General features: G+C 35.7%; 1 protein-coding gene across 2 annotated transcripts in view; it reads left to right on the top strand.

Moving 5' to 3' along the window:
- Nucleotides 1-14,797, top strand: part of LOC134754236 (uncharacterized) — a 99,921-nt gene that overhangs the window by 24,144 nt on the left and 60,980 nt on the right. The window contains exon 1 of one of the 2 annotated variants that reach the window (XM_063690422.1): nt 489-753. The exons of the other annotated variant lie outside the window; for it this stretch is intronic. Coding sequence (XP_063546492.1) covers nt 699-753 — 55 coding nt within the window. The 5' untranslated portion in view covers nt 489-698. Of the gene's footprint in view, nt 1-488; nt 754-14,797 lie in introns of those variants that run through there. 2 annotated transcript variants of the gene reach the window in all.

Below are 14,797 nucleotides of genomic sequence, written 5' to 3'. Positions count from 1 at the left end.
TAATTTAAATATGCTATTAATTAATTTAAAATACGCTAATTACATTTATTGTTTACAATTACAACAAAATATTATTTAAGTTAGAAAATTGTATGCACGTAATCGATTTTAAAGAAATTGTAATCGATTATATGCATACTAATTTCATATGTCTTTGTGTCAATATTTCATACTGGCAACAAAATGTCCTCGAACAGAAAAGTGCCACTTTGATCCCTCCTAGCAGGGAAGAAAAGTTCCCTTTTCGAATAGGTGATGTGAAAAGGATATAACTGACGGTCCAGCCGACAATTTTCATTTAAATTTTACCAAATGATTTGCCTACAAAACGGTCTAGAGAGGTACAAAGCCACAGCTTAGCAAACTAAGCGCAGGAAACTCTAGTGATCTGGCGGTATCCAAGCCGGTTATATCGACGTTTGTTTTCAAACGAGCTATCCCGCTTAAATCTGACGTTTTCCCAGTCGGGTTGTTTTCTTCAGTGCTCTGCGAGACTCCCGAGAGGGTAAACGTATCCGATTCTGATAGATTTTTGGAACGTTATTTGAAATTCAAATCTAAATTTCGATTTTTCACAAACACAATGGCAATAGTTACAGTTTTGAAAGCTTACAGTAGTTTATTTATGTGAATATGTATGGAGTTAAGGAACTGAAGAAAGTTTAAGACTGTGAAAATAGTGGGTTAGTGATTCGAAAATGATCAGGCGCCTGAAGTCGACGTTTTTGTTTATTTTCTTGCATTGTTTTGGAGGTAAGTAAGACTTTATGAAAGATTATGCTAAATTTAATTACCTGACTATTGGTAAGCTTTTAGGTTTTTAGGATCTTTTCCTATAGGTCCGACACATAATGGATATGTTTTTTTTCCATAACTTTTAATATATTACAAGCATTCATGTAATTTATCTTTATTATTATCTAACTTTTAATGCAGTAACATATTTCTTGCGTGAATTGTTTATTACTATTATTTCCAGGGATTGGACGGAGTAGCGTCATTACTCGCAATAATAATAAAATTAATTCATCTTTCCTGAGATTTAACTTTAATTATTTTTCATTAACTTAGAGTCCTTGTAAATAACATGAAAATAATAAGCACATGGATTTGAGATAATGTAGATTTACTAGTTAAGATAAACAGTATTTTTCCAATTTTTCATTGTCGATTCCTGAAATAAATCCTTGTAAATCCGTGGGGGTTTTGTAATTTTTTAGACCGTATATATTATTTGTATTTATTATTATAATATAGTGTATTTTAACTAGAGAATATATTTATTGTAATAAATAGGTAGGTATCTACGACAACGACAACTTCTAATTTTATTATTATTTTGAAAGTTTGTGTAAAGCGTTATCGATACAAGACAATACAATACAACACTCTTTATTGCACACCTCACACAGTTTATAATACCTACATGTATAGAATAAAATACAATTGGATATAGGTAACAACAGACGGTCTTATCGCTTAAGAGCGATCTCTATTCTTTAGGATTACAAATGTATTTCAATAAATAAATAAATAAATTAATAATTTAATTAATTTTCTAGTCATGTCCACATTATTTCTAATAATGACGACACTAGGTCCGATCCCTAATTAGTGCAAATATACAATCCTAGAAGTTCATATTCGAATTCGGCAGATAAATAAAAACAATTTAAAATAATAAATACAAATTATATAAATAATAAAGTGCCTTCATATTTAACAAAAGGGAAATAAGATTGATCTTTTTACTATTTAAGTATGTAAGGTAAAGTGGGGTAAGACTGTCACTTGTATGGACTCCTCATACTGTTTGTCTTGCCCCGAGCAAAATGAACTATGTTAGTCTTACCTCACCTTACCTTGCGTATTTGTACACAAATACATTCAAAATAAAAACATTTGTTACAAGATGTATTGCTAAGTTGGATACAAAATGAGCTATAATAAACAATAACCTACTTTTCCAATATCTTTTCCAATTAACTTGTTTCTTTAAACATTTCTGATTCTATCTCAAAAAGTTCACAACTCCGTAAAGGCCGGAAACAAAAAGTCTGTAACTGTGCGAAGTTCCTTTTCTTATCCTGCCAGGCAGTTGAACTAATTACAATACTCGTCATTACAATAATGTTTTTATAGATTTTTTTACAATTAGCTGATCAAGACAATACCGCCCATGAACTTAAAATATATTCCGGTGGGAATTTTTTGATAAAATAAATAAATAAAATAAATATTTGGGGACAATCTTAGACAGATCGACCTAGCCCAAATTAAGCAAAGCTTGTACTATAGGTACTAGGCGAAGATATACATACTTAAATACATACATACATACTTATATGCATAGAAAATACGCATGACTCACGAACAAATATCCACCGTGCTAATCACACAAATAATGCCCTTATCGGGATTCGAACCCGGGATCATTGAAAAAACTTAATAATTCAGGCAATGCAGTAAAAGATTTATAAAATCTTCGCCAATACGTTTATTTTTACCTTTTTTTAATGTTCTACATAGCGGAAAAGAAAAAAGAAATGAATATCAAAATAACATATAAAAATATGTTGCAGTGTGTGCAGGTGGCCACAACTGCATAGTTGTGGCCACCTGCCGAATCCTGCGTTGCGTTTATCTTACATATAAACTGGATTAGGTATTGTAACAATACCGTTTTTGTTGGTCGTTTGAAAAATCTAAAGTAATATTTTGAAATTAACTACTATAAATAGTTAACATAATAATATGTGCCCTCAATGATAAATAATTATTTATTATCCCGCTATTTATTATTTATACGAATTTTTACATAAAACAAGTAAATATTTTTTCACCTCAGCAGCTCGAACAAGCCTACTTTCGTCACTCCCTGGAGTGAGGAAAGTGCGACTTTCCTCACTCCAGGGAGTGAAACAATGTAGCTTTTTAATTTAGTGAAGGCCATGAACTTCATACTTTTATTACATTTTTTTATGGTATGGTATGGTACGGTACGGTACGGTATGGTACGGTGTGTAATTCGAAATACATTTTAACCTTTAATATGTTCTCACTACTGAGGTGAAAAATTATGTGTGCAACACGAGAGCAAAGTTATTTTACATCTCGTGTTTTTGAGTCCCTCGCTACGCTCAAGATTCTACCTTAGAATCACTCGCTTCGCTCGTGATTCAATTATAGGATCTTTCGCTATCTCGGGACTCAAAATAAACGCAAGAAAAACCAACTTTCCTCTCTTGTTACACAAATAACTATTATACAACACTTATACATAACAATTAAATATAAAATACCTCCCCAAAGCTACCCGCTTTTGGAATACTCCCTAGGATGCTGGTGGCGTTGCCCCTTTGCACCGCCAGACTTAATCTTTGGGTAAAGAAGGTGCTGGCCCTGTGGTCGCCAGAGACACTTCAATTCAATTCAATTCAATTCAATTATTTATTCATAAAATTTTACATTTTATACGTCCGTATACAATTACACATTACATTAGATATTAAATATACATTAAACAACTATTACTATTACAATCTAAATACTTATTTACAAAAAGAATTCGTCAATGGTGTACAATGCATCTTTGACTAATTTTGTTTTCATTTGACGTACAAATGAAGCGTAACTCGGGGCCTGCTTTATTGCTATAACTAGGGATCTTATTATAAATCTTTGGTGAAGTTAAGGCATTTTTTAGTTTTAGCCAGTCGTGTGGCAAGCTCAGGTTATGTCGCCGTCGCGTGATGGAGCCGTGCGCATCAGCGTTGGTATGGAAGTGGTTAATATTACTTTTAACATACTTAGCCATTTCCAAGATATAAAGACTAGGTACGGTTAGTATGTTGTGTTTTATGAACAAATCCTTTGCAGGATGATCCCAACTAACACCAGCGATGATGCGCAATGCTTTTTTTGGAGTTTGAATACTCGCTCACGTTCCGCAGCCCAGCCCCAAAGGTCAATACCGTAAGTTAATATAGAGTTAAAGTAGCCGTAGTAGGCTTTCTTTACGTTAGCCAAATCCATACATGGGCATAATCTGCTTAGGGCGAAGCAAGCTGAAGATAACCGTAAGCACAGCACGTCTATATGAGTGCCCATTTTAAGCCGGCATCGATGGTTAGTCCCAAATATTTAACCTGGTCGACTTGAGGTACAGGTACAGGAGGTACTTCCTTTATGAATTGTATTGTGTCGGTAGATCATGGGCTCAGTTTTTCTATGGCAAGCGCCACAATTTCGTATTGGCCCGTTAGGAACGCAAATTTGCGGCGCTTTAGTATCTGGGCCTTGTCCGCGGCAGTCCCGGGCTTCCGGGCCGATCCTCAACGTGCGACGGGGCTAGCGTATCAACGCAGGTAGCGTCCCACGCTAAAGGGCGGCCAAGGCTCCAAGGAACAAGAGTGCAGCCATCAGGTCTCTTGGCGTCGGTAGCAGACAGGCCATCAGGCTCCAAAGTCGCGGGCAGGGAGGTGGTGCAAAGGGCGTTGCGGATCATGTCGGCCAGCGCTCATTTGGCAGTGTAAGCCATGCCGTCCTAGAGCATCCACAGGCTGGGCGCATCGACTACAAGCGTGGGGCTCGCATACCTTTAGGCCCAGGCGGAGGCAAATAGCGATGCGTAGGGCTCGTGGCTCTAGGGTGGAGCCAAGATTTCGGTTGAATGTGCAGCCAATACCCTGATTCTTTTCGGAAACGGCTAATAGCCTCGCCCGTTCGTAGTCGTTATGGCAGTTTTGTAGTTGGAGTTGGTGGTGCGTTTTTATATTTATGGCGTTCCATTATGCTTGGCTGGATTACTCCTCTGGTACCTGTTCGACGGGATGGTCTGCTCTCCAAGCCGATTCAGCGTTCTCCAGGCATAACATCGACACATCAGCGGTTGAAGGGATACAATATCCCGCCAAAAAACCAAGACCGCCATATTTGATCGGAAGGGTAGCTTGGGTCCAACTGGGGAATGTGAAAGTAAATAATAATGTGCTAACTTATCGCATATAGGTACATTTTATACACGTATATGTATTTCTTTACGATAATTATACTAGAAAGCTAAGTTATATCTATCTATGTACTAACTTATTTCAATATACCACTTTAATGGTGTACCTAGTACAATTTAGCTTATTAAGTAAACGGGCGCAAATGAGCCGACAGCGCCGGGACTTAATCACTTCAGGCTGACGTTGACGAGAATTTTAATTTCTTATTCTTAGATCTCTCAAAAAAAAAACGCGTAATTAAGTTAATAAAGAATAATCACAGATACATTTTGTAATTTAATAAAGTTATATAATTATGTATAATGAGTAGAAGTAAAATGGGTAAAGTAAGTATTGGCATAGAGTAACTTATACTAGAGCGGTACTGTCATAGTAATTTAGTAACCCCAGTAAATTCACTGCCATCTGTCGACACACTTTAAAACTAAAGATGAAGATTTATAAAAATACGATAAAATGTATTTAAATATGGATAAATGTTTTTTTTTATTTGCATTAATTATTTTTATGATTTTGACCCATGTTCTTTCACTGATATGCGTTAAAATTGTTAAATAACAAACGAAACCGTCAACGTCATCTATACGACAATAGGCCAAAGCTAGTAGCGCCCTCTGATCGAGAATCAAATTTTCTTGATTTTCGAGGCACGTTTTTTCCTTAGACTGTATCCATCTATTACGGAGTTATATCCCCATCTTTGGTATTGGTATCTTATTCTTGCCAGTGCCGCGTTCTGGGATGTTCTGACCTACTAATTGTCCCGATAGGAATGGGAAATTTGAAATGAGTAGGCAGAAGAACGTTCAATAAAAATATTTATTACCACAACTAGCTCAGATGGTCAAAAACGGGTAAAATGTCGTGGTTCGCGCTAATACTTGTCAAGATCGGATTCCGCTAGTCGTTTGCAGCTAAAGTACTCCCCTGACGGTGCCGAGGTGGTAGGCGCAGGTCTTTCGGGTCGGCGCTGAGTTCAGCGCAGCTCGTAACTGTGTGGCGCTGAGTCGGGGAAAGGGCCAGAAGCACGCCAGTAGCAGAACGGCAAGCGGGCGGCAAGCAGGAAGCCAATAAAAGTCACTCTGGACTTTGGACCCCAATTCGGGGTACACTTTAAAACATAATTAAACACCACAGTGATTTTATAATCGTTGAGGGACGCGTAGGGACGAAGTCAAAATTCGATTACGGATTCGTTATTTCGAACCGTAGCAGAGATCGATAATGAGCGACGTGCGTTCCACTCAACTTCAATGATAGAATCACTTATACACATATACCACATATACCAAATAATCTATAAGTCAACGATCTCAATACCAAATTTTGTCTAAAAGAGGCAACAGACCTATATACTAGTTACTTTCGCATTTATAATATTAAGTATCCCTACTTATGTACATACTAAAAGATTGATGTTACCGTGGCCTTCGTTCCGTGATAAGAATACAAAATGAATTTTGTCATTTACAATAATTATGATTGGCTGGGTTTCATTTCGTTGATTTTATTACTAAAGGTTTTCCTTTCGCATCCTGAGCGAGCTTTTCTAACATTATCGAAGAAAATAAAATGAAAAAACACGACGATTTCATGGTTTATTAAACTATCGAAAAGTATTGTATTGTATTGATGTTACTGACTCCAAATTTTTGTATGTTTGTTTTGTTTTGTATGTACTATTTTTTGCCTTAATGTTAATATATCAATACGTTTTAATTAATTAATTTATACTGATCACAGTTGCAATGGTTAAATGTGCGGTAAATGACGGATGGTTAGCTGGTAAAATTGGTAATGCGTTGAACCGGCAATCTACAGATGTGGGTTCAAGTGCCACCTTAGCCAGAGTTGATCACAGTTAATTTTTTCATTGAGGTTGACATCTGTATATAGGTACAATACAATTGATATTTTTTTTGGTAGGTAACAAGATTCTAAAAATATATTTATATTTATTCCAGTGGCTGTATTAGTACAAGACAAACTATTTATTTCAATATAATAATTATTTATTAATGAATTCATTCATAATGTGTCCATGTAAGTCTGCAGCTCGCTGTAAATTAATAACACTTTTATTAATGGTTACGAGTAGCCTGTCAATTCATATTGAAAATAATAACTCTTTATGGTTTTTTATTTCATGACAATATTTTAATAAATAGATGTAGCAGATAAATAGTATTATTATAGGTGTTTTATATTCATTTATTGTAGTCTAATCACAACTTAAAGCATCAATTGAACGCCCAGAAAATTGATTTTACTTTATAATTTTAATTTTATAAAAGCTTACTTTGTGCCTGCAAAAGCAATTTGGTTTTAAATCCACTTTATGTGAAATAAGGTTGTGTTAGCGTTAATCTCCTTTTTGCTTCAAGTGAGTTAACAATATAAAATAAAAGAAATGATAACAATAAAATAATACGAGTACTCTAACAGATTAAGTTACAAAAACAATTGCAAGTGAAAACAATCATGGCCGACACGGGCCAATCCAGACAAAGGCACAGTTTCACAGTTGGAAACGTCACAGTTGTCATTAATAATGTTGTCAACAGCTCTGTTGTTGACGTTGTTGTTTGAGTGAAATATACTTCAGGCTCTGTGTCGGGTTAGAGTTCCGCAGACTTGTTAATATTTATTCATAAAGACCCATTTTCTACTTCGTGTTAATTTACTTCTGTGTTGAAATAAGTAGGAAGGATTGTTATTTAGCTATTATTAGTCAACATTTATAATCTTTTGTTTTGCGTTAATACTAATCTATTGTAATCAGTGCTAATAAAAAAACAATTACGATATATAAAATAATAGGTAAAACTCATAAATTAGGCCCTCAGTGTGACATTGCCCACGGTGTTCATGTAGTTCAATTCCCATCCAAAACATTAAGTGCAATTAAACGTCAGAACTATAATTACTCATTTAAATGTATAATGACTCTATTGAAATGTAAATCGTTAATACGTTTTAATCGAAGTTTTCGCCGGATATATGACGGTTTCAGTAATACGTGAAATGAATAAAGTTTTTATTGGGTACAGGTATAGTAATAGGTTTTACATAAAATATTAAAATTGAAGGTACTAATTGAAATAAACTTAATGTCATGAAACAAATAAATGGTGTTCTGTCGTTTCTTAGAATTTCACTTGCCAGACAACTTTTCGCACATGATTTACTTTGGCAACCAACATTCGGCAAATTTTCATAATGAAAACGTGTTACTTGGTAGAATTATTGTTAAGTAGATTATTATTTGACGTGCCATCTAGCGCCAGAACTGACTTCTTTTCATTGTGCTATGTTACTTACAAATTTATTATTTTTTGTTCTATTTATTAGACTTTCGATGTTTTAAGTTGCAGGACATTTTATAAGTTGCTCACCATTAGATTTAGAAATCATACGAATTTTGTGTTGAGTTGCTATTTACGTGATCAGTCGGCAAAACGACATGATGCGAAAAATTGGTAGCAATCCAATCCGGCAATGCTTTAAAGAACTAGCATAGTAATAAGTTTTTGGGGAAAAAAACATTTTTGGTACTCATCGATACAATTTTAAAAACCCCAAACACAATTAGGTTGCGTTGTTTCATCACAGAGTTCCTATGGCTACCTCCTGTCTCCATCATCAGATCAGCTGGATGGTACCATAATATTGCATTGTCACCCGATGTCAAGTCGTCATAGTGCGCTGCGGCGCTGCCTAAACAATAGAATCGAGAACAATTGAAGTGATGCTGTCAATCAATCTTCTGATGAGAAGGAAAGGGAGGAGATGACGACGTTGGTGGTTCCTGGTCAAATCCACTTGATTGCTTAAGAAGAGAAATGTAACATGTGTGCTATGATTTGTAATCAGTCTTGTCCAGTAAAGACTGTGAGTTGATTATTGCATTTCATTGAAAGCCCTCGTCACCCACGATTGAAAGTTCTGTTGTGCTGCCGATAGTATGATCGCCCACGATTCCGACATGGGTACGGAACCCTAAAAACGGGACCCTATTACTAAGTCTCCACCGTCCGTCTATCCGTCTGTCTGTCACCAGGCTGTATCTCATGAACCGTGATAGCTATTAGACATCAGTTGAAATTTTCATAGATGATGTATTTCTGTTGCCGCTATAACAACAAATACTAACAGGTACGGAACCCTTGGTGGGCGAGTCCGACTCGCACTTGTCCGGTTTTTTTTATTTTACAAAAGCTACTGCCATCTGACATTCCAACCCAGAGGAAAAGCTCGGGCTTGTTGGGATTTTCACCGAAAAGCAACTGGTAAATATCAAACGGTATTTTGTACACAATCTTCAAAAAACTCAGCCGAGTTTTGATGCCGCAACCTCTCCGGTATGAAAGTCGCACGCTTTTCCGCTAGGATATCAAAGCTCGTTTGTCACTATAATTCCTTCAGATCACAATCTACGTCAGTATATTTTATTTGAGAAATTTTGACAAAAATAGACCTTTCAGCTTAAAATCACTTGGGTACGTACTTAAATATTACTGAGAATTGTCGCAAAAGTCAAGCTGAGCTTAGCCTTGTTAATGAAAAGTAGAGTGTTTAACTCGGGTGAAAGGCATCCTTCCTGCCGAGGTATTTTGGCCAATAGTCCGAGGCTACAATCTACTATGTTTTGGGATCTTTGTAGTTTTTGCAGATTGGTTTTGGCACCACATCCCCATATCTCGATTTAATAATCTAAGTGGGATTTAATGTCATTTTCTTCTAGCCATACGCCGAAGTTAACGGAGTTTTTTTAAAAACACCGTGTATATTATGGTCTCGAATAGATGTTTAAACCGCAAAATATTGTAGGTAGTTTACCTATTATCTATTACGTAAACTGACAATGCTCTATCCCACCAAAAACATTTCATGTAAAGTGTTGCCAAGACTAGGCGCATAAAGCTTTTACACTCAAAAGCTATCAGATCCCGTAGTAGGTACCAAGACTTTTACTCTGTAAGTCCTAACTTTATTAGCTCTAACTGTATAAAGCCAACATCTTGGTCAAACGTACAGTACGGCTTGGCCGTTTCGTTGCTTCACGATTCTAGGACTTCAGGAACCAATGTTTTCTGGTTTAGAGGTATTTTTAGGTACCCCCATTTTAAGGGGTTGCAGGGCGAAAGTTACAGATTTCTGGTCACCATATGTGTCTGCATACAGACCCATCCCTACATGCCAAATTTCAGCCTTCTAAGACTTCAGGAAGTAGTCTGTATTTTCTATGACGCGAATTTCATGTGTTTCGGACAGTGAAAATTAAGGTACTATAAAATTTTAAGTATAATAGGTAGCTTAATAAAACTTGGTGTTTTTGATAAGTCTACTGAGTACATGATATACAAAAACTTACAGCTCTCTAGCATTGTCCAAGACGAAGCTACGAGGGTTCGAAAATACCGTTAAACGTGCCGAGAAAAGATATGCACTGCCTTTTGCCCTTTGTCTCGTCTTGGCGAGGGCACGGCCGTGCCCCCAGATAATTTGAACTTCGCTAAATATAATCAATACCCCGAAACCACTAGTGTAAAATTCATTTGATAGCATGACGTGACCTACGCGTTTGCGTTAATTGTCATTTTCGAATGGCTAGGGGTTCCGAAAGAAGTTTACTAATAAAATTGGTATAACTAATTAGTTATAGGTATAAGTATAACATAATTTTTTATTAGCTTGACAACGGCTACCTTTACCGGAAACATGTGATAGATAGTTTATAGCTTTTATCATTGGACCCGAGACGAGAGTGACATAGAATAATGTGGCAGGCTATCTTGAGCTTTACCAGCAATAAATCTTTTCCTTTTGCTAACCACAAACCATTACCTAAATTGCTATGTATTAGCAGCTTTACGTCCTTTTACGAAACGCCATTTTGCAAGTATAATTACTAGTAAGTCTATGAAAGTAAAATGTAAGATAAAAATTGCTTATTTTACTCATTTAATTGTTATCTATATAGTTTGTCAAAGGACTGTCTCATTTCAAACATAGACAGGAGAGAATCATACTATTTTTGTGTTACACTAGTACTAACACCCAAAAGAAAAGGATGAGTATAGTTTTTTTGTTCTTATTTACTGACAATTTGGTTAGACTATAATATTTAATTTCTCTAAAACAGTTTCATTGGCTTAATGTGTAATGTCGTTGACTATTGGCAGTTTTAGAATGAAAATATAAAAAAATGAAAAGTAAACAAGCAAGCCCGCTGATTTTCATACTTTAATTAACAAGTCATTTTGAAATTACTGCAGTTTCCTAAAATACTTATGTGTTTTTTCATAAATATTGTAATTTAATATTTTTTGCTATGGATTATTATGACCAGACATGCAAAGCCTCCGATTGAAAGTAAGTTCTAAGGAAAAGTCATGGCATGGCATGGCATGGCAATCAATCTATTACTTTAATTAAGTAGGTACTGATAATGCATATTTGCCTTGTAGTTTTGGTTTTCTCGTATTCGATATCAAAAGTAGATTGTTTAACTCTGGTGAAAGGCACCAAACATCATTTCATCCCTTTGGTTTAGGTTAGGTTTTAATGTTATATGTATATGTATTATATTTTCATACTACTAGTAACTATATAGTCTACAGCCGAATATAGTCTACTTCGGCTACGTGATCGTAACTATAGTCGGCCAAACCAAATTGTCAGTAAATAAGAAAAAAAAACTATACTCATCCTTTTCTTTTGGGTGCTAGTACAAGTGTAAGACAAAGATAGTATGATTCTCTCTGTCTATGATTGAAATGACAGTTCTTTGGCAAACTATAGATACAATTTTATCCTATACATTGGACATGGTGTTTCACGAGCTTTATTCTTGCTTGTATTCCATTCCATCGACATGTATGTTTCTTTTCACCCCAAAACAAGCGTGGAAAGGAAACGAGCAAGCACACAAACAGCTCGTTTGTTCCACAAAGTTGGGTTAGTGCGGCTGAATAAAACATGACCGCACAATGACGGACAAATAAAAGAATACAGCTCTATGGGATTCCAAGTAATTGTTGCGTTGTTTGGCGATTGAAAGGAATTTACGCTTTTGTCCGTTGAATGATAAAACTGAAATGACGTGCCTTTATCTATTTGTTTTTTGTTTTGTGGAAAAAATAACAGTGATTGTAAAATAGTTTTTTTTATAACGTAATTGATAAAAAAGTTAACCAAATATAATACGAACCTTCAGTTAGGAACAAATTTTCAAATATATAGGGTCAGGTGGGGTAAATATAAAACACGGGTGGGGTAAATATAAAAAATAAGACTAACTTTTTAACACTCAAAAACGTATTATATTTCATTCCTATCCCTGTGTGTACTTCTTTACTCTACTTTAAATGGAATAGGGATGAAATAGAATAAGTATTTGAGTGTTAAAAACTTATCTAACTACCCCTAGTGTAAATTTAATTCGATAGCGTGACGTGACGTAAGTACGCATTTGCGTTAAGTGTCATTGTGTATGAGATTTTGAGTTTTTAAAACGTTCCTCTTGGCGCGCTGTTCTAAATTCCATACAAAAAATAGACATAACGCAAACGCCAACGCTTTTTAGCACATTTGTTTTTTAGCATGCGTATGACCCATTAGCGTGTCCGCTTTTGTTGTGACTTGTTAGTGTCACTGAACTCAAATATCAAGTTCCCTTTTTGTCTACAACTGGACATGGCTCTCTTTTTCCATTGTGAGAGATCACAATAGACTGACGCGGCCATTAAAGATACGTAAGGTCGTTTACATGAACTGCGTGCTGAGGTTATTTTAGATCTTGGAGCACGTTAAGTTATTTGTTTGATTTAGTTGTACTCATTATATTGTTTTGCACATATTAACGATAATAAATTATTCAAACATAAACATATACTTTGCTGACTGACAGGCCAATTCGAACGAGTACCTGACATGACACCGATATTAGATTGATGTTGAAATCATAATCATCAGTTAGCTATGAATTGGCTGTCATTCGCGCGGACGCGGCGTCTCGCTCGCTCATCCTTGTGCGGACAATTCTTAGCGAAATTAACGCGCGAATGACAGAGCTAATGTTTCCAATATCATTAATCGGTTTGATGTCAGGTGCACTTTCGAATTGGCCTGTGAGTGTGTTAAATTACAATTAATTTTAATATGCGACTTGTCCGAATGCATTTAGTGCATCTCTTTATGCTTTTTAGGGTTCCGTACCTCAAAAGGAAAAAAAGGAACCCTTATAGGATCACTCGTGCGTCTGTCTGTCTGTCTGTCCGTCTGTCACAGCCTATTTTCTCCGAAACTACAGGACCAACTAAGTTGAAATTTGGTACACATACGTAAGTTTGTGACCCAAAGACGGACATGTAACGTAAACAAATTAATTTTAAATATAGGGGCCACTTTGGGGGTAAATGAGAAAATTAAAAAATAAAGTTTTTAAAACTACATCGTGTTGCATATCTAATGAAAGAGCTCGTTATGAGAATCTCAAATATATATTTTTTGTATTTTTAAAATGAACAGTTTAAAGAAAAAAGCTAAAAAATGACCATCCCCCCCTTTATCTTAGAAACTACTGGGTCTAAACTTTTTAAAAAAATATACAAAATAGGTCTACAGAAAAACCTATTACAGGAAAACCTATTAGAAATGTACAGTCAAGCGTGAGTTTGAATTATATTTGAATCATATTATTTAGTTATTGTGCGTCTCGCCCGCGTCAATAGATGTACGGACAAGTACGAGAGAAATGCACGATAAATGAATACACCAGACTACCAGCACCATACCAGTTAGATGTCATTCTGATATCAGTGTACGTTCGAATTAGCCTGATTGACATCGATTGTTTTCTAAAGTTAATAAAGTAGCCGGATAACACGCAACTATTCCCGGTATTCGACTGGATACTCTAGGCCGGATACCGAATAGTCGCCGGATATCCGTTGCATCTCGTTTTTATTATTCCTTACTTTTATGACTGGCTGTGCCTCCTGTTATTATATGACTTGATGTCCTTTATGTTAGCTCTTCTACAAAATAGTGTACAATTTACGAAAACCAATTTGATTTTCAAGAAACGTAAATTATAAGTGAACAAGATCAATTAAAACTCTAAGGCCCACTTGCACCATTCCACTGACGTGGGGTTAATCGGTTAAACCGAGTTACCATGATGGTTACCAGTACAATTTGACACTGCGTTAACGGCTTAACCTAACCTGGAGCTACCATGGTTACCAGTACAATTTGACACTGGTTTAGCGGTATAACGGCTTAACCCCGGGTTAGTGGGATGGTGCAAGTGGCGCTATGCTAAGTAAATAAATAGGTAGTCTGCTAGGGATTCGTCATAATATAAATTTCAAATATGGAACATCTATCTTCGGATTCACTTCACTTACAACAACAGGAGTGGCTTTAACAAAGTTTTATCTATAGCGTTTTATCGACTACGAACAAAATTACATTTTTTGCCACACTGAGAATGACATATTTCAAATCAAATATTTATTTTCGTAAAAGAAATCCCACAAGATATAAATCTCGTACTAGGGCGGTTTTATCGATAATCAAATAGCGTATTAAATAGACCATTCCCATATTAGAAAGTAAATAGTGGGGTAATAATTTTATTATATGTACCCAAGAGCTCGGGATTCGGGAACAATAGGGGTTTTCCTCATGTCATTTCATTTGAAAGTGTATCAGTTATGTAGCTAAAGTTAGAAAAGTGACCTAGTAGAACATCTAATCACCATACCCCGGAGTTTTGG

The sequence above is a fragment of the Cydia strobilella genome, chromosome 2, assembly GCF_947568885.1.
Source record: "Cydia strobilella chromosome 2, ilCydStro3.1, whole genome shotgun sequence".
Lineage (NCBI taxonomy): Eukaryota > Metazoa > Arthropoda > Insecta > Lepidoptera > Tortricidae > Cydia > Cydia strobilella.
This window is presented reverse-complemented; position numbering and strand designations above follow the sequence as displayed.